This window comes from Drosophila elegans, unplaced genomic scaffold (assembly GCF_018152505.1).
Source record: "Drosophila elegans isolate 14027-0461.03 unplaced genomic scaffold, ASM1815250v1 contig_183, whole genome shotgun sequence".
Lineage (NCBI taxonomy): Eukaryota > Metazoa > Arthropoda > Insecta > Diptera > Drosophilidae > Drosophila > Drosophila elegans.
In genome coordinates this window covers 12,429,592-12,449,691 of record NW_024545550.1, presented here as the reverse complement: position 1 = coordinate 12,449,691, position 20,100 = coordinate 12,429,592, and the positions used below count along the sequence as shown (strand labels likewise).

At 41.3% G+C, this 20,100-nt stretch overlaps 2 protein-coding genes across 5 annotated transcripts in view; one reads left to right on the top strand and one right to left on the bottom strand.

Moving 5' to 3' along the window:
* Positions 1 to 68: 68 nt before the first annotated feature.
* On the bottom strand, positions 69 to 5,534 carry LOC108141476 (sodium-dependent nutrient amino acid transporter 1). 4 transcript variants are annotated; one of them, XM_017264886.1, is made up of 6 exons: positions 5,438 to 5,534; positions 3,052 to 3,515; positions 2,316 to 2,550; positions 1,869 to 2,243; positions 815 to 1,458; positions 69 to 740 (listed from the first exon to the last, which is right to left on the bottom strand). In XM_017264886.1, exons 2-6 carry the CDS (start codon positions 3,506 to 3,508, stop codon positions 487 to 489), a joined length of 1,965 nt encoding a protein of 654 aa, XP_017120375.1. In that variant the 5' UTR covers positions 3,509 to 3,515; positions 5,438 to 5,534; the 3' UTR covers positions 69 to 486. The 4 variants fall into 4 exon arrangements, with proteins under 4 accessions (XP_017120375.1, XP_017120376.1, XP_017120373.1 ...); XM_017264887.2 differs by having other exon boundaries at positions 5,485 to 5,527; XM_017264884.2 differs by having other exon boundaries at positions 5,313 to 5,478.
* A 67-nt stretch (positions 5,535 to 5,601) lies between these two features.
* LOC108141475 (ataxin-2 homolog) overlaps positions 5,602 to 20,100 on the top strand; it is a 30,583-nt gene continuing 16,084 nt past the window's right edge. The window contains exon 1 of the mRNA XM_017264883.2: positions 5,602 to 5,711. The gene's annotated coding sequence lies outside the window, so the exon portion shown is untranslated. The remainder of the gene's footprint in view (positions 5,712 to 20,100) is intronic.

Here is a 20,100-nt window from a genome sequence, read left to right as displayed (position 1 = left end):
GCGCCAGTTGCCAGCACTCACCAGCGATGCCCAAAGAACACAAAAAAGTACTCTTGCGACACAGGAAGCTCGGTAAAAAAGTTTATATTTAAGCATAAAATCGATAATGGATACGTTTACGTTTTTTGTCAGTGGTATAATTCATGGGTATTTTGTGGTCCTAAAGGTTTTAAGAACTTATTTACTTTTAAAAATATAAAATATGGAGTAAGGGTAAAATATTTTCTTACTAATAAATAAACGGGTTTCTGTTACTGTACACTTGCCTTTGGCCATTGTCTTTTACTCTTTTATTCAGCACATATCTTTTGAAACGCCATATCTAAGAGCACTGCCTTTGTATTTGCTACGGTCTCCCCGAGGGCAACTCCAACTGCCATTTAATTTGGCACTAAAGCCCGCGGCTGGGACCGATTTTTATTGCTAAAAAAGGGTTCCTCTCGTAAAGCGACTTAAATGGTATATAGTTTTACTGCTAATTCAAAGCTAGCCGAAGATATTGTCGCAGATCCTGTGCCAGATACTGCTGCGCTGGAACATGGCGCTGGCGTTGCCCTCCTGGACGAACAGTTGGTACCGCTTGAGGGTCTGTGGGTCGGCGGGTCCCCAGCTGGGCAGTGGCTCAAAGGCCTTGCGCACGCGGGCCCAGAATCCCAAGTGCGCGGGCTGTTGCCGCACAGCGGGAATGGCCCAGAAGAGCACCTGCCCCACGCCGAAGGCAGTCAGGCACCAGCCAAAAACTGTCATAGAAAAAAGGGGTGGAATTCAATTAAGGACGGATATTCGGGTGGCATAGCTAATCCTGCCAGCTTACCGTACACTCCGGATTGGTAGGTGTAGTCATTGTACTTGAGCGGCTCATACAGCACCAGCGTGTAGACGAGGATGGTGAGCATTAGCAGCGGCGTGACCACCGCCCAGCAGATGCGGTAGTACAGCGACGTCTTGATGCCAATCATGAACTCGACATCGCGGCAGAGCCGCTTTACGCCGTACACCCAGGCGATGGCCACCAGCTCGAAGATGGCCAGCACCAGGGCCACGAAGGTCACCCCGAAGTAGTCCAGCAGGTTGAGCACGAACTGTCCGCCCGGCGTGAGGTAGAGCAGGCCCAGCAGGTAGCCCACCACGGCTATGCCCACCACTATCGTCCAGTTGCGCAGGTGCCCGAACTGGTCCTTGATCACCGTGGACAGGCAGGAGGCCATGCCCACGTTGCTGCCGATGCCCAGCACGAAGAGCATGAGGAAGAAGAGCACGGAGAAGAGCTGCGGCAGGAACTTGAACTTGGCAATGGCGTCGGGGTACGAGATGAAGGCCAGCCCCGGACCGCCCTTCACCACGCTGGCGATGTCGCTGGTGTTGTTCTCGTGCGCCAGGTTGCCCAGAATCCCGAAGATAATCACGCCGGACAGCAGCGAGGTGAAGGTGTCCAGCGTGGTCACGATGTTGGCATCCCTGCGGAGCAGCAAAATGGGGTACATAACTAAGAACTAACTTGATACTCCCAAAAAGCAGAAGATTGTGCTCAAAAAACAATTATATTTCCGAAATGCCGAAAAAGTATAGCAAAAGGCTAAAAAACATTAAGGAAAATCCTGAAAAACTTGAGATAATGAATTTCTTTAAAAAAATAAATAATTTCATATAATAAAATTACGTTATTTGAATTTTATATAATTTTTTTCAAAAATATTGCAGATTTTTCTGGATTGTTTTCAAACATTTTTCAGCTTTTTGAACCTTTTATTCAGTCAATAAAAGCTTTCTTTTCTGATCAAAAGTCTTAGCTAAAATCATAAGATTTTTCTACTTGCCGACTAATATCTCTCAATAAATAACTATGGACTGCTGTCATCTCCACTCACCTGTAAATGTTGTGGCCGAAGCGGTTGTAGGATGCGTACATAATGATGTTGCCGAAGCAGATGGCCAGCGAGAAGAACACCTGGGTGACGGCCGCATACCACACCTGCGGCTCCAGGAGCTTGTGCCACTGCGGACGCAGGAAGTAGAGCACCCCGTCGAAGGCGCCCGGCAGGCTAAGTGCTCTGACCAGCAGCACGAACATCACCACGTACGGGAAGAGGGCCAGGAAGTAGGAGGCCTTGCCGGAACTCTTCACCCCCTTGAACATGATCCCGGCTATGATGACCCAGGCCACGGCCAAAGCCAGGGCCAGACTCCAGCTGGGATACCCGATGCCGTCATCGATGCTCGCCTTCTCGCGCAGAACGATGTTGCTGTGGGGGAATAGCGATACCAATGGAAGACATGAATGCCACTCCCTGGACACCAGTTGGCCACCCACTCACATGAAGTAGAACTCCGCCGAGGTTTTGCGCACTCCCGTGCTCTCGAGGATGGCACTAGTGCCACTGGCCTCCTGCGGACCCGAGTCCAGGCAGTCAGGACCCCACTCCGCTCGGCAGTAGCTCCACGGCAGGGTCGGGTAGAAGGAGTCCACGAAGTAGCGGAGCGTCAGGGCCATTAGCGTGGCGTAGTAGGTGGTCACGATGCCAGTGGCCAGCACCTGGCCATAGCCAATGCCTGTGTGGAGGAGGGGAGATAGGGGTTATCCCTTGATTTATTGCACTGTTTCGGGATTATCACCTTGAAATGGGAGAATCTTTGGAAGCCTTGAACTATTGATTTCCAGGCCAGTTAGATTACTTAAGGCTTAACCGAAAAACAAAGTGACCTCTAACTTAGAATGTATGTCTTAGCACATATTACTAAGGCATTTAGGGCATAATTCTCTCAAAAAACTAATTTTTCAAAATCAACCGGAAATGTATAGTTTATGTCGCCAATTGCACAAAACAGGCAGACTTATTGCCTTGCGGCTCATTTTGGCCAAGTTTTGAATGTCAAACATCATTGAACTTGCTATAATACTTCCTATCGAATGACATTCGTAGCTAAACATAATTTAGTTTAAAAAAAACGTACGATGTAAGAAATAGAACGATCTGTTACTAATAAAATCCTGGGCTAGTTTTCTTTTCAAAGAAATTACCAATTCCCCCGCAGTTCCATTTAGTCACTCACCTCTCATGATGGGCGAGAAGTCGTAGACCTTCACACTGCCGCGACTGGAGAACTGGCCGAGCAGCATTTCCAGGTAGTACACGGGCTTGCCCACCAGAACCAGGACGATGAGGTAGGGGATCACGAAGGCGCCGCCGCCGTTCTCCAGCGCTGTGAAGGGGAAGCGCCAGACGTTGCCCAGGCCGACACTCAGGGCGATGCAGGACATGAGGAACTCGATGTCGTTGTTCCAGCTGGCGCGCTGCTTGCCCTGCTGACCCGCCTCCACTGCCGGCTGGTCATCTGCAGGTCCTGGCGCAGCTTCTGATCCCGCAGAGCCAGCCGGAGTGGGCTTCTTGCCATTCGCCGGATCATTGGGCTTGTAGGCCCCTGGTATCGATATGGTTGAGGCGTTCAGTGAACCCACAAACGCCGGGTTCATGTATCCATTGTCATTGTTGTTGTTTGTGGTTTCCATGCTGCAGCTGCAAATCAATCAGAAATGTGGTTACACTAACCTTCAACTTAACGCGCTGCAAACTTAAGGTTACACATCGAATAGTGGTCAAGTTTTGAGGCCCCAATTATGGCCATTGATGGAGAGCAATTTACGATCGCTTACCGGTTCAGTTGGACACTGACAAGACAAAAGACCAAAAAGACAAGCTGGCAAGTCACTGACCCACTGACTTAGACGATTACGCATTACATAACAATGGAGAGGTGGCGCTGCCGCCTTGATGCAGCCAATACTGCATCAAACTGGTAAATGCAGCCAGAGCCTGGCTAAAATCGCTGGCACTTTGGCTGCCAAACCAGTTTCCTGGCCTTTTCAGGGAAAGGTCTCCAAGCGTCTGGCTTAAGTTTTTTGCTTTTAGCTTATTGCCGCAGGCCATTCATAACAACACCTCGGGTATGCCGCCCAACCATTTGTTTCCGTTGCAAGGCGGCAAACTTTCCTGATATCTCGAATTTCGGATTGATTTATTATCCACTCTGGATGCTGGCAAATAAAACTTGAAACTTTCTCATGAATTTTTCCCCCAATTGTCTTGCAAATATATGCAGAAATTGCATTTCTAATAGAGCATTTCTCCAAATAGCACTAATTAATTCACTGTTTTCAGATGAGCAATTTTGAAAGTGCAAGTAATACGCACTATTCTCTTCCTGATTCAAAACCAGTTGACAAACCAAGACATTGGCCTTGTTAAACACTCAAAAAACAGGTTAACAAGCTGTTACAGGCAGTATTTTTAGTGATCGATATGGATATTCTGTGAGTCACAGGAATACACATAAGCGAAGATTAACTAACTAATGAATCAGATAAGTTATTGGGAAAGAATTCTAGATATAAAAGCCATCCGGAATACCCAAAATTTTTGCCTGAGTCATCAATTTGCTTAACAACCCACCTTCTCTCTAGTTAGAGTATTTACCCATCAACTTTTTTAAGTAGACAGCCAGGTTTGTTTACTTTTTGGATGTCTCTAGATCTCTAGATCGTGCCACAGTGCTTTTTGAGTTGCGCATGAGCAGCTGCTTGCCCGATTGTTCTCGTGGCAAAAATGGAAAGTAAAGGCACACAATGCAATTACCCGCCAACTTGGCCTAAACAAAACAAATAAAAAGAAAACAAAACAAAACAAAACTTAATGGCAGCACAACACATTGCCTCTTGTTCGAGGTTTTGGTGGTGCGATAAAGCCTGCAACCGCCACACGTTCTAAATGAATTTTTATTATTTTATATTGGCAAGAGTCAATTATTTAATTGCACTCGAGGCGCTTTCCTGGCGCTGAAAGCTCTTTGTCTAAGCGCTTTGACTGTTTCGTTGTGGTTTTAATTTATTGCATAAAAAAGTGTGACTGACTGATACAATTTGAAAGTGTAATTAGGCTATGGCACTCAGATTCTCTCCCGCCAAAGTATCATTTTGGCTCACTTCCTCTTTTATCTTAAAGTTTGCAGATATGCAATTTGATAATAAAGATATATCTCAATAAAGATATCGTGAAGGTTTCGCAACGAACCGAAATGACCGGTAAATGGAAAAACCTTCATTTGCACATCAATATTTTTTTTGTTTTTACCGGGTATTCAAATGGGAAAATGGAGGTAACTATGCCAATAGTTTTATGGATGCTAAGTTTATGGCTTGATCATATATTTTATGGTTTGTAGGTGGAACACGCGATATGCCACATTTAAGATAGGTTTTGGTTTATCTGTGGGGTTGCTTAAGTTCACACACAAAAAACTGGATTTTATTTTATTACTTTCGCTCCACTTTCTGCTGGTTTTATCTATTTTTTTTAGGAATTTGTGGCCAGGTGTCTGGAAATCTTTAGCATCTTAGGCTTTATTTCCCTTTGATTGATCACAGTCGCGGCCACGAGCTTACTTTTATTTATTAATATTTGATTTTCTATCTATTTTGCAGTCACTTGCGTTGGTAAACAATTGATTTCCGTTGAAGTATCCAAGCGATCCGCTCACCGCGAACGCCAAAAGCTCACTGAGCAGCTCTTTTTGCCCAGCGGCATCTAAAGCGAGCGTAGTCGAAATAAAAACAAAGAAAGAAATAACTCGAAAACGAAAACAAACTACGAACAAAACAAAAAAACGTGTCTCGAGGTGTTTCGGGGAGCTGGCCATTAGACTTGACATAACCCAAGGTAAGTGAAAATATGAAAATTAAGTTATTATCATCGGCTAACCAACGCGTCGCACTTATGTGTGTTTATGTTTTTCTTACTGGTAAGCCATGTGAACGTGCTTAGTAGGTTGGCTTAAGGGTCAGTCAGTGACATAATGACTGTTATTTAAGCTGTTATTATTTAATAAGTAAATATTAAAATGTCCTCAGAATTATGTTTGTCTTCCATTACAATTTGACAGTTGTTACCTAAGAATTTGTATGCTTAATTTCTTTGAAAAATTGCTAAGTTGTAAAATTGTTTTTGGTCTTATTATTTGGTGTCAATACCTCTTCTAAAATTAAAATTTTTAATATTTTCATCTTTTCTTTTGATTATAATTGTCTAAGCTAGATTTATCTGAACATGGTTACATAAAAATAAGAATACAAATTGTAAGAATATTAAATCTTGATTTTTTTCAATGCTTGCGTTATAGAAATTTGACCTTAGTACATGTTTTGATACCACTTGCCCTTTTTGGCAGGTGTTTGATTATATTGTAATCTATTTTCCCCGGAATAGAATTCTATTTTTAGCTCAAAAACTCAATAATAAAGGTTTTATGATATTTTTGGGTAGATTAACAAACGATAACCGTTTGTCTGCCGATTGCTAACTTTCCGAGAATTAAATGTTCTGAGAACATTTCCGAAAAACTATACTTAAAAAGAAAGAAAACAAAAAAACCCATGGGAAAGACCCAAGCTTGATAAGAAATCAATATAGATTTATTATTACGACACGCACTAACTACCTAATTGCAGTTTTTGGTCGGTGGCATTGGCAACCAAACGAACGCCACGCTGCATATTGGTCATGAAAGTAAAAGCTCATGTCGGCCGCAGTTTGTTGGAGCAAACATTTTAATTGGATGCAAATTTTCGACACTTGGCTGCTGCGGTTCGTTTACCGACTGCGGCTCTCAATTTTAGAGCGAAATAGAGGGAGGTGTGTGAGGAAATTTGTGGAAAACAAAAAAGATGGGAAGTGGCAAACGATTTTCGGTTTTTACTGGCCTTAACACGCAAAATTGACCGCAACAAATTTACAGCATTTCCATGTGAGTAACTTTGCTGCGTGGGCGTATTGATCCCAACAATTCAATTAAAATCTCAACGATGCCGGGCCAAGTGCTCTAAATCACATTCCATCCCAAATGCATTACAGTAATGACATTTATTTTACTTTTCAATTAGGAGATAGGTAGAGGAGATGGCCGACAAAAATTAAATCCTTTTGCCATTTAAAATGTAATTAATTTTTAATGCACGCACATGCATATACGGTGACGTTGACGGGTTTAATCTGTCTGTTTATGGATGAATTTCCCTCCGATTATCTGCTTGGCATGTGTTATTCTGTGACTTATTTATTGGTCAATGTGAACAGTCGGTAATTGTTGGGATAAAAGACTTAGCAACAATGTTTCGCCATGCTGCATATGCAGTTAATTCGATTAATAAAAGCTAATGAGTTCTGTGAGTGTAGAGGGTCATTTGTCATTTTAATTGTTGCTCTTTTTTTGTGATTCATTTATTTAGCATTTTTAGATCTTTTCCTCTGCTTCGCTCTACTGTTTCTTATTTAATTAGCCATTCCAGTTGGTCACTCCATTTAATTTCGGTCTGTTTGCCGGGTTGAATTCACCTCACCAGCACTTACAATTACAGGAATTATCATCTAGAATTTTACTAATTTGCCGGACTAATTTGGCATTTTAATGAGCCACAGGGCAGCGGAGAAGATGACAGAGCAGCAGCAGCAGCAGCGGCAACAGCAGCGAACTGTGAATTTATGGCCAACGAGCATTTCGGATTCGTAGTCGCGTTGACAAAAAGTAAAAGCCACTTACTAATTTTCCCAGTCATTTATCAAGCGTTAGCAGGGCATAAATCGCGTCTAAGCAAATAGCAGTGACAAGCCAACCGCCGTTGTCTTGGCCAAAAGTCAACTCCAGGCCGTGGCCATAATGCTCCGCGTCACGCAATTGTCTTTTTGGTGGCTGGAGTTGGTAGTGGAAAACAGGAGGAGCTGGCATTAAATTTTACTGCCTTCGACTGTTGGACATTAAACACAAAAGGACAACAAATGTCGCGCAGACAATGAGGCAGGTTAACGTGGCCGTTACAAGCTGGCACTTGTTTCAGCGGCATATGCCACGTGGCAGGTAGACAGCCAGCTTGATTTATGCAGTCGAGTGAGATGAAAAATTGATGATTTAAATTCGTGTGCTTAAAATGCCTCCTTTGGGTGCCGTTCTGCGGGTGTGAAGTGCGTCAGTGTGATTCCTACCCAGCTCGTGATTTTAATCTCTAACCTGTGTGTTTACTTAATGAAAATTCCAGCAACTACACTCAGCGAAAAATCATGGTTAATTTTAAATATTTTCAATTTGAATTAAATATTTTTTTTTAAACTAACTAATTTTTATTTGTAGGTATGGAAATATTTAGTCATAAATTAAAAAATTATATATCGAATAAGAAAATGGTAGTTGGATTCAATATGTTTATAATTACATTATCATGTTTTATTTTAATTTAACTTTATTCAAAACTTTTTTTTAGTTTATTTTCAGTAAGTTTATATTTTGCAAAATAATGTTACAATCAAATAATTTAATGTTTAATTTTACCATGGGTTTTTTCTCTAGGTGTACTGGACCGAACTATCGTAATTGAATTTAAGCTGCAACTTTTGCATCGAGATGTTGGCACTTGCCGCATTAGTTGTATGATATGTGGGTGGGCAATTAGCCGGATTACCTGGCCCAGCAAAGTAATTGGAATGAAAGGCAATTTAGTTTGGTATCTGCATTTGTGATCTGTGATTCCGGGAATGCCGCAATTTGTTGGCAAAGTATTTGTATCTGTTGAATAAAGGCTTTTCAAGTTGGCTGCATTCCAGAAGGCAGGGAAAAGCAAAGAAAATAGCTCGTTATCTTGATGCTGCTGCATGGAGTGCCACAAGTGTCGGGCACTCCATTGTAGCATACTTTCGGGCAGTGCCATTTGAATGGAAACCACATTAATCATACGCCCTGCATGCTCGCCCTCTAAAAACGAAAAACTAATTGAGCTGTGGTCGCATTTATGCATTTCTGCACTCCTGCATTGCTGCTCATTCTTCGTCTCTTACTCTCCATCCTTTCCTTGGCATATCACGCATACGCCACATTGTCCACATATCAGCTTTGCAGTATATTAAGTCATTCCTGTTGGCTGGTGTTTGACAGCCAGTGCATATGTGTGTAATGTTTATGTATTTACATGTCCAAAAGCTTGTTAAAGTCACGTTTCTGGCAAATTCTATTATATTGTAAAGCATTTTCCCTATTTTGCGGCAAGTGCCAAGCGGCAGCTGCCATCTGGCAGTTCGCTGCATGCCATAAAAATGTCTACGGCACACGCAACTTGACTCCGGGTGTAAGTTGGGCCACAACCCCCGGCACTCCGGTCGGAGCGCATTTCGTGCGTATGGTAAAAAGGAAAGGGCAACAAAAATCTGCAATTCATGCAATTTTCATGGAAAATTTGCCACGCCGAGAGAACCGAGAACCGAGCAAGGACAACACACAACTGTGTACACTGTACATATTCATGCGTATTAGGATCTGTGCTTTGAATGTCAAAATGTTTGTGTGTTTGGCATTTCAAGCGTTAAATTTGTGCTGTCAACGTTCGTCCCGTCCCCAGAAAAAAAAACCCTCTTCATTTCGGTGTATTGTTTGGGTGGCAGAGATATTTTTGAGGTTTTCCCGCACTCTATGTTTTTCCGTTTTGGGGCAAATTCACCGACGGAATCCAAATTAATTTGCCTAGCACGTGGGCCCCAGTGATTACGTCTGACTAGATGCGTGTGTGTTTTTGTTTGAATTCGTCTTAAGTGCTAAAGTCCTTGGCTTGATGCCTTGCAGATTACGGCATACGTGAGGAATCGCCCAGATTAGTAATGGGAGTTCCACACGCCCTCACCCACTGGGACACTTGATATGGCGTTTAAGAAATACTCTTAATAAATTGCAACAATTATACCTTAGCTGCTTAAGGGATTGAGGGCTGAGACTTCATAAATGTGCAGTATCATTCATTTATCAAAGAAATCTATACGATGAGAAGCTATGAAAGAAATTGCAGCTTAGGTTAAGGAATTAGTATTTAGTATTTAGCTTAGATTTCTAATTTTTATATAACATAAGGGATAATCTCCCCAAAAGTAATTGCAAAAAATTGTATTACAATTTTTTTTTATTATTGTGATATTTCTGATATTATTTATTTGGCAAACAAAAAAACGGCATATAAACAAAACGGCTGATATGATTTGGACTGTGAAATGACCAAGAACCTTCTCCTTCTCCTTTTCCTTTAATTTTGCTTTACCGAATGTGAAATTTAAATTGGTTTAAGCTAATTCTTCAAAGGTTAGTTGTTGTGGCCTTGTGGCCTTTGATCAGCTGGCTTGGATTTGGGTAGCTTCTTATTGTCGGAATCTTTCGAGTTGTTTTCGCATGGTGAACTACTGGTGTCGGCGTTCGGATCCTTGCACTCGCTAACCGGATCGTCAGAAACAGTCTTTTTAACGGTTTTACCATCTTTCGTTATAACCAGGATTTTCATAGTTAATGTTTGAATTCTTTAACAATTTTTGTTTAATTTTAAAGCATGCGAAACATGTTCCTTTTAACAAAAGGCCTACCAGGATAAGGAGTTTTGGAACCCCCTAGACTTCCGTTAATCTTAATGCTTAGAGCTGCTTTTACATTGGCTTCCAGTTTCAGCCGAAAGTAGGCAATGAAAACAGACAAGATAAATGAAGACCAAGCCCGCCCACTTTATCCTTCATCCTTCCGCTCTGCGGCAGATTTGTGGCCGGAGTTGAGTCTAAAAATATGCCGTTTGCCACGCCCCCGCCACCAGCAGCCCACACGTGATGTTTGCGGGAAGCTTCGTCGGCTTGTTTGCCCTGGCTGCATGTGGAAAGTGGCACATAATTAATTCAAATTAATTACGAATTGTGTGGAATTAGTGCTTGTGGCAAGCCCTGAAATGAGCCCCCCAGATCCTTGGGCATCCTTCGACCGTTTTGCCGAGCTACACGGGTCAATGTGCGGCCTACATTTCCCGCCAGATTTTTCGGTTCGTCCCCTTCAATTTCCGCATATATTTCACTGAAATGCTAATTCCTAGCCAGCCAAAAGTCAGGCTCTCTATTGTGTGTTTGTCTGACCCAATTAGGGCGAATTTGCAACAAACTCATAAACCCGGCTAGCTGCAGCGAGCAGTGGGCGTGGCTGATGGCCTGGCATTTGTAAATCAATTATGCAGCGATTGCACGCTCATTAGTGTCAAATTCAATTAACGCTTTGACAGTTTGGCAGGGTTCAAACGGGCTGGACAGCACAATAGAGGACTGCTGGACGACAGGCGACACGGATTGGGGTCAGTTCCGTTGTCCGTTGTCCGGCGGTGGACTCAAGTTCAAGCCCCTAATTGGCATTGCTGATCCGAACCCCAACCCGTTGGCCCCCTGAAACTGACAGGAGCTGCAGCGATTAACGGCGATAATGAGCTGAAGCCCTTTAATCGATTGTTTGCCAACGGAAATGACTTTACGCTGAATATTCTACTCGGGGGGCTGATATTGATTGCTAATCAGTCATTACTAAGCGAGAAAAAAAGCGAAAAAACCTTTTATTTCCTACAAAATTAAAGATATATTAGTAATTTAAGCTGTAGAATAATAATAATTTTAGTTTTATTTAGGAAACATTCTCATCTTTGAGAGTAAATTTCAATTTTTAAAAAATTTTTAAATCCAAGACTTTACAGAAGACCTGACGGTGATGGTCCGGTTTGGTAATAAACTCTACTTTATTAGCCTAGCGAAATACTTGTTGGAAATACGCATTGAAAGATACCAAGCCTCCGTTCAAATCCAAATTCGAATATACTTTTTTTTTTGGTTCTTTTCAAAATGAAAACTTTTGAGCACGCTGCAATAGAAAATGCCTATGTAGAGTGGGAACATTTTAAAAGTGTGTTTGTGTAGTCGAAATTCGGTATCAGAACTTGTGTATCTTAAAGGTCGAACCTCACGACTTTTTTGATAGAAGATAAAAGACAAAATAAAGATCGACTGGAAAACTCAACTCGAAAGTTCTAGATTGTTTGATTTTAAATATTCGATACTTTTGTATCACAGCTTAAGGCTCGAGAAAATATAAAAAGGCTATTCTTAAATTAAATGACAAATGAACTGTAGTAAGCAATACTAAAGAAGTAATACAAAAGGTGATTCACTTATTTTTAGCTTTTAGGTCTTAAAATGCAAGGCAAATCCTTATAAATTAAATGCTAAATAATGAGATGTAAACAGAGGTGGCAATTTTAAATGAAAAATTGAATCTAAACAAAGTGCTAAGGCTTTTGGTCTGGTGGGCCTTCTTCCAGCTGAAGAAATAGGAATGTTATCGTCTAGATGACCTTGTAGCACTTTGGATAATCTCTTGGCCTAAACATGTCTCCACTTCTCGAACACGACTTTCTCCTTTGAAATGTTAGTCTGGGATGACCTTCACCAAATCATCAGCTATGCTCTTGGCTTTCAGGCCGGACTTTAAGGCTCTGGGCCATCGGGGCATTCATCGCGTACCACAAACAATGCCGGCCAGATCCATTCAGCTATCTGGGCCCACTTCCACATCCAGCTGCGACCGGTGTTTTATATCATAATTGCAATCTTGCATAAATGCGTGCGCCTGGGTTTTTGAAGTACACCAAATGAATGGGCGTGTGTTTGCGCTGGGCTTGTGTTTGTGTGCGGTGTGTGCTGTGTACTGTGGCTGCTATCGGTATGCCATGTTTGTTTGTCCTTCGGATCGCCATTTTAGTATGCGTCTTTTTTACAGCCTCAACGGTAAAAGCAATCCCATGCAGTCATCTATGGAATCCCTGCCATCATTATCATCGTCATCGTTTGGATGGAACACGTGTTTTTCGTTGTCTCCTCTCCCAAAACAAACCCCCTTTCCCCAACTCCCCTTCTCCCCTCCTAACAAACCGGCCAACCTCGCCATGTCCATGACACACTTGCTCCGCAATCTGTGTTAGTGCGAACGAGGTGTGTGGTGTGTGCATATCTCAGTGTTTGCATCTGTGGGCAACCCATACAACCACCCAACTAACCACCCATCTGCAAACATGTGTTCTGCCCCCTGAAACGCATTGAAACGCGTTTTGTTTGCTCTGACTGGTCAGTCAGCAGAGAAGCATTGAGGTCACTTGGCCTGCATGTTATTACCCAGGCTTCAGGCTTCAAGAACTCGGATCTCCCACTCCGCTGACTGTTTCGCCCGATTTCTTTCATTCCACGCCACATTCGCTCCATTAGCACTCAATCATTGGCTGATAGCAGGACCACTCGTGCATCAAATTAATACCAAACACCAAGCGAAAATGTCATCAATAACGCTCATCGGCGCCTGCGGCTTAAGGAGTCTAGTATCCGGCCAAAACCCTCCCTCCATGCCCCCTCCATTCACCCACCATTGCCTTCCGGCCACGTGACCAAGTTAATTTGGCGTTCTGGCCACAAACAATTAGTAAGCAAAACAAAGCAATTACAATGGAAGGAGCAGGGGTTTTCAATGAAAGGATAGACACCGCTGGAGTTACACTTGCCAGCGAAGCTTTGGGTCTATAACTACACTATGTAGAATTAACAAACTTAAAAATACCTTTCCTTAATAAAGGTTTTTAAGGTACTTAATACTTTATCAATTATTTAAGTTGGTTTGGCATTGTCAAGAAAATTTTTAAACATGGCGTTTAGCTTGTAATCACTTTTTTGTGGTACTTTTTTGTGTAAATGTGCTTAATATTTAAAACATCGTAGTCACTCTTTAATGTATTTAATTCTGAGCTCGTGAATTCTTTATAATATTTTTTTGTTTAAAAAATTGTAGTCACTCTTTAATATATTCAGTTCTGAGCTCGTGAATGCGTTATAATATTTTTTTAACCGCTCGAGTGTTCCATGCACACAATAACCCCAAGCTTATTTGTGGACAAACCTAATCCCCATTTGTGTAGACCAGTTTTTGACCGTTTGAGGGCCTAGAACTATTATTGCATTCGGTGGCATCAACACTCAGCCACACACACACACACGACCGCTTAATTTGGGCATATGTCTGCGTTAGTTGGCTCAATTAAAACCCTCGGCGGTCGGCTTGTGGGATATTCCCCTCCACGATTTGGTGGCGGCATTTGCCGCAGGATATGCACATCCAGCTGTCTATGTGTATAAAGAGATCGCCTCGTAGCCATGCAAATCGCAATGACACTTCATATATCAGGGGATTAGCTGCGAGTCTGGAATGTTTTTAATGATAGCGAGACCCTGAGACAAAGTGCCCTTAAAGTGCATTCAAAATGGCATTTTCGGACCCACACTACACATATATATAGACATGATTCCGGGAGTGGTGGAGCATTTCGAGGGTTAAAGGGCGGAACATCAAAGCTGAGTACGTGCTGCGGGGCTTTTATGCAAATTTGCGCTGCCAACCTTTAGCATGCATTTTATGCATGCCCTTGCCATTTTCCGCATTTCCCTGTACTTTTGCCTTCTTTTTTAGGGCAGTTCTCAATTGGCTAACAATTCGATTTTATTTGATTTAATTTGGTTCTTTTTATCTCGTTTATGGTAGCTAGAGAGTGAGTAAAAAACTTTTTGCTTTAACTCGGCAAAGTCAATTAAGCCAACTGTGCAAACATTTGTTTACACATTCACAGACTGCATGGGAATGGAAAAGGGAAATGGGAAAGGACCAATGGACCATTTGAACTCTGGACGACTACCAACTGCCATTGGCAACGTTTTGCTTAATTAACATTAAATTGTGTTGTACTACAAGCGCCCGAGTCTTATCCACCACCCTAAAAAGTGTTAAGACAAAAGCAAATTGCCACTAAATTGGCACTTAAGGAATTTCGCTGAGCAGGCCAAAGGACGATGTCCTTCGAACGCCCCCTTCGACGAGTGTCAATTAAAGCCCAACTGATGTTTAACAATTTAATTATGAAAGTTAACGAGTTTATCTTGAACTGCAGCCTGAAGCAGCCAGACTGAACTTTGCCCCAATGGCTGATTAAGAAACCTGTGAATGGCATCAAATTGTAAGCACGGACAATTTTAAGACAAACAACTTTTCTTCTGTCAGCACAATGCTGTTATTTGCTTTTAGCTTTAGAATTGTCTAACGAATATTTTTGGTTTGTTTCTAATTGCATTTATTTCCCATTTCCAAGGGAATTTTTTAGCGAAATATAAACAGAAAATTTTGTAATTGTTGTTATTATAAGTATTATGATGCAAATTAAGTGGTATTTTTATTTACTGTTCAAAATAATGATTATGAATAAATGCAAAGCTGAATAAAAATTAAATAATTTTGGTGTAAACCATTCTCTTCAAGCTTAAATTTAATACAATAAAAATAATCATTAAATACGCTCCCTGATTTAAAGCATTCACCTGACTTTTCCCTAATTTGTCTTCTCTTTTATCACAATGCAATTTGTGATTACCTCTTGCAACCCTATTTACTTAAAACTATAATTATAATTATGACGTTTAAGGCAATTGATTGAGCCAATTTTGGCCATTAGCCGGCAGCATCTTTGGCTAGTTAGCCCTGCCATTTTGGTGGCTGCGTTTTTGCTGGCCCCAAGCCTTCAGCTTTCCGGGCACAAAAGAAGCCTTCATTAGCAGGCAAACGACTTTTAAATTTTCCTCTAATTATTGTGCATTTGTTGGGCAGTTTTGCATTTTCCCGCTTGACTTGGCCCTTCATCTGCATCTGGAGTTGGCCGAGGGTGCTGCCGTGTATTTATGGGCCCTGCAAAACGTTGCATTTGTGCAGTTTTTAATGAGTTTTTGTTGTTTTGCCACCCAGCCCGGAAAAGTTTCCAAAGCCCTGCCACTGATGACCGACTGACTGGATGACAGACTGAGTGCCGAAGCCGACTTGCACTGCAGGCACTCGAAAAACTAATCAGCGCGGCCAAAGTTTTTCCTGGCGGGCAGCTGAAAAGCTTGGCTTGGCTTGTTTTTTCTGCTCCTCCTGGCCAAAAGACTTTACAACATAATTAAGATTGTTGCGAGCGACTTGAGTGCGTTTAATGAGGAACGGCCAAGGCATCGAGCCACTGGCTTTTCCACAGTTCTCCTTGTTTTCCCTGTTGTGCGCAAAAGTTTGTAGCCCAGGGCAGGGCAGGGGGAATAAGGAACATTTTCGGGCTCGTTACTTATCTTGCTCATTTCCTTTCAGTGCACTTTTGTGCTGGGCATTAACATGGTCATTATATCCTCTAAGACCGTGCTGCACATAATGTCCGTTGGCCAGCTGCACTTGCCAGCCACTTTCCTTCTGCGGGTTTCCTTTTTGGGTCCTTTGTTTCTGGCCCTAATATGAATTATGAGCGCCGCTCAAGTGTTTCCCGCTCCCGCTCCCAATTGCATATTCATAATCATGTGAATTTCCTGGGCAGCTTTAGTAGAGCGAGTATCTTTCTGTATCTGTATCTGTTTTTTTTTATTTTTTTTTTCGCACCTCAGGCCATAAAACCAACTATTATTCGCTCTCCTCCGGCTAATGTGCTAAAAGTTCAGCGCACGCTCCAGTGGTTTTATGGCTTCAAAGGCGTGGAAAACACGCCGGGAAATCCCCTATCGGACACCCGCTCCGCCGGCAGACCACTAATCTTGCAGCATTTAGTTTTCATTATAGGCACTTGACTGAACAATTTCATTGTGCTGCTTATGAAAAAAGCCGCACTTGGCGGTGAGTGTTGTGCCAGTGTTATTTTAATTTGTTTCTAATTTATGTTGTATTTGTGTATTCATCCTTTAAAGGGGTTTTTTATACCATTGAAGAGGGATCTATAATATCAGTTAGAAGTTTGCAACGCAGATTTTGGTCAACAACATTAAACACTATTAATTTTAAAAGCAAAATTTAAACGCAGATTCTTAGAAAACTAAGTCACAAACCTATAGCGGTATGCCTTTTTGAAATCGGATTTCTGAGAGAAAAGTTATGCAATTAGAACAGCTGGTTTTAGGTCATATTGCAACGAAGCTATTTTTGGGAAAAATAGAAAGGGGTTACATCATTAAAATATCAAAAAATCGACCTGAAATTACAAGCTGACATTTAAATACAGATTCTTGGAAAATTAAAGCACAAGGCTTTAGAGCTATGCTTTTTTACAATCCGACATCCTTAAGAAAAGTTATGGCCTTAGAAGTGCTCGATTTAGATAAATTTTCTGCAGTCATTTTAAATAATTTAATTTTTATTAAATCGCCGAGAAAAACGCCATACACTTTAAGAGCAAAATTTGAACGCAGATTCTTAGAAAACGAAGCTACAAACCTATTTTACCGTATTTTATTTTATGACTTCTACTTAGTTGTTGAGTATTCGAAACGCTCTATAATAACAAAATTCTTTTATTTGCACTACATTTAGAATAGGAGATAATACTTAGTTATACTCCAGCTATAGTCTTTGCATTTAAAAGAACCATTAATTACTCAGTTGTAACCAAAATAGTAATTTCAAAAACAATATATGTTTAATTATAATAAAACTTACAAACAATACAACAATTCGAAAGCGAAAAATTGGTAAATCCATCATAGAAATTTAGTTCTGTTCGACTTCAATTAACAAACCAATATGCAACGTATAAAAAAATCAACTTTGCATTTGCTCCTGCTCCCATCTTACTCATTTACTATCTTGTCCCTTTACACCATGATGTCCTTTTTTGTGTGGGTTCCCAGAGCTGGGTGTTAAATGTCAGCAATGCAATTAAATCGGCAATGGCCAGTGAGGTAAAAGGGGATGAGGAGCAGATTTCTCTGGGGTTCCAGAAAGCTCGGAGTTTGCCGGGCGCGTTATAAAATTATGAAGCGAAATTGGATTTAAAAACAGCCAAGCTGTCCTGGTCTCCAAAGTGGGAAAAGCTGGCTAAGAGGGTGGATGAGAATGAGAAATGCTGGCGCCATTAGCGCCATTCTCCTTGGATGTGCCCCGATGTCCTTCGCTTGCAGTCCTCTTTCTTCCTCTGCGGCTGCTGCATTTGATGTGTTGAAAATTATAATTAAACTGCGTTTGTTGTCATTGCATTTAAAAATAATAATTATAAATAATGCACAACAGGGCGGAGTGGGACAAAAGCCAAGTCTGCAGCAAAGGAAATGAATGGAAATGAAGGCGAGCGCGGATTTGGCCAACGTTATCCTGGGCTGCAGCCGTACTTTTACGACTATTAAAAACTTTGGCAGGCAGGCTGGGATCTTCATGAAATGACGTGCGAAAAAGTACGGTGAAGAGCAATGAAATGAAATGAATGAAATCCGATGAAATACAGAAAAATATGACCGAGTGAAAAGGGTTTTGTCAGCCTGGGCCTGGGCTGGCTGAAAACGGCTTTGGTTAAAGTGAAACGCAAACATTTCAATTAAGGAGCGACTGTAAGCTGATTTCAATCTGGCTAAAAGGGATAACTTCCGGCAGACATTTTGTCCCTTGCCTTTTGCCTCGCTTTTCTCGCTTTTCCGCCTGGCTTTTCCTCAATGTCCTTCGTTCGCTTAGATGTGTGCGTGTCGTCTCCATCGCAGTTCAAATGTTAGGTCACAATTAAGAGGGCATTGGCATTTCGTTTCGCCCCCTTTTGGCAAAGGGGCTCCGAATCAGCGATTGACATTAATTTTGCATTAGCCAGCGCCTTGGTCCTTTGTTGCTCATACGCCCCGTTGTCGGTTGAATTAAATTATGCCCGCTACCCATACAACCATAAAAAACCAACTCGAGTGGCCATTGTTTCAGTTTGCCAAGCAGTTTCCGGTTTGGCCCAGTTCCAGTGGCAAAAAGCCCTCAAACCCTCAAACACTCAACCCACAACCCAAAACCCAATCCCAGTCTCTGGCTTTGGCTTATTTTATTTTCCAATTAAGTAAATTGCGTGTGCCAGACGAAGACGCCCATTCCTCTTCACAAAAGGGCGGCTACAAAAGAATAAATGTTTTCTTGGGATCCACCCACATCAATGAATGTTGCGTGTTCTCCAGGCAGCTTCTTCAATAACTAATCGCCGAGTTTGCCCCTCGGCTTTAATTGGTTCAATGTCTAAATATCCTAAGCGCATTACCCAGTCAGCTTCATTACGATTATAGACTTTGATGTGTGAAGGCTGGTCGGAAATGCTAGTATCTAACATGTATTCACATGCCAGCAGACAGATTTCAATTTGCCAGTCTCAATCGCTTACAATGCCAGACGCACATTCAATTTGATTGCGCGCTGCCTATATGGACTTTCGCATTGTTATCATTTTTATGGGCTTAATCGATGGGATCCGATAATGAGCTCTTTGTGGGCAAGTCTAAACGAGGCTAAACGAGAACTTAGCCGGCCAAGTGGAAATCGATATTTAAATGGCGTGGAAGTAAGTCTTAACCACCTAAGACTTGATACATATAAGCAATGAATATATAAGAGTTTTAAGAAATACGCAAAAATAACAGCAAAAGTTATTAAGTAAATCACGTATCTGATTTAAATGAAACAGAAAAGTATTTTTTTAAACTTAACAAATATAAATACTTAAACTGACTGAAGAGCTTAGACAGCCAAGAGAAAATCAATATTTAAATGGAAAAGAAGTAAGTCTTAGGTTCTTAAAAAATATATGAAAGGGTGGAATATGTTATGATTATAATGATGATATTTATAATGATGATTATGGATCATTTTCCTTTGGATAAAAACATCAAAATGGCTTTGTTTATGTAAATGCAATCAATTTAATTACCACTAGGTTATATCGCAGAAGCATTTGCTATTGTCTCAACAAGTATCGTTTTAACTCAATCATTAACTAATTAAACATAAATACTTAAATTGACTGCAGTGTGGGCAAACTTAAACAGACAAGCAGAAATCAATATTTAAATGAACTAGGAGTTTAAAAGATTTATGAGACGGATAATTTTTCATTTTGTATTGAAAAAATACTAGAAGCAGTAGAAACGTTATAAAATAAAAGCTTTCAGCCTATATGTGTTTGTTTTAAATGGAGTAAAAAAGTTTGAATTTAATTACCACGTATTTAAAATCACACAAGCTTTTGTTATTGGCTTACCAACTCTCGTTTTAACTCAATCATAAACTGAATAAATACAAACATTTAAATTGACTGCAATTTTATCACTCGGCTGGCCGCTCGGCAACAGTAGAATGGCCTGGGCCTAAAGAGTTGCTAATTAGATTAAGTGAAGTGTCAAATTT

What these genes read in the sequence shown, in the direction of transcription:
- LOC108141476 (XM_017264886.1), bottom strand. Translation starts at nt 3,508, where the DNA reads ATGGAAACCACAAACAACAACAATGACAATGGATACATGAACCCGGCG. An exon ending in CTTCTCGCCCATCATGAGAG is followed by an intron (nt 2,551 to 3,051) that starts GTGAGTGACTAA and finishes TCCTCCACACAG; the next exon opens with GCATTGGCTATGGCCAGGTG. An exon ending in CTACCAATCCGGAGTGTACG is followed by an intron (nt 741 to 814) that starts GTAAGCTGGCAG and finishes TTTCTATGACAG; the next exon opens with TTTTTGGCTGGTGCCTGACT.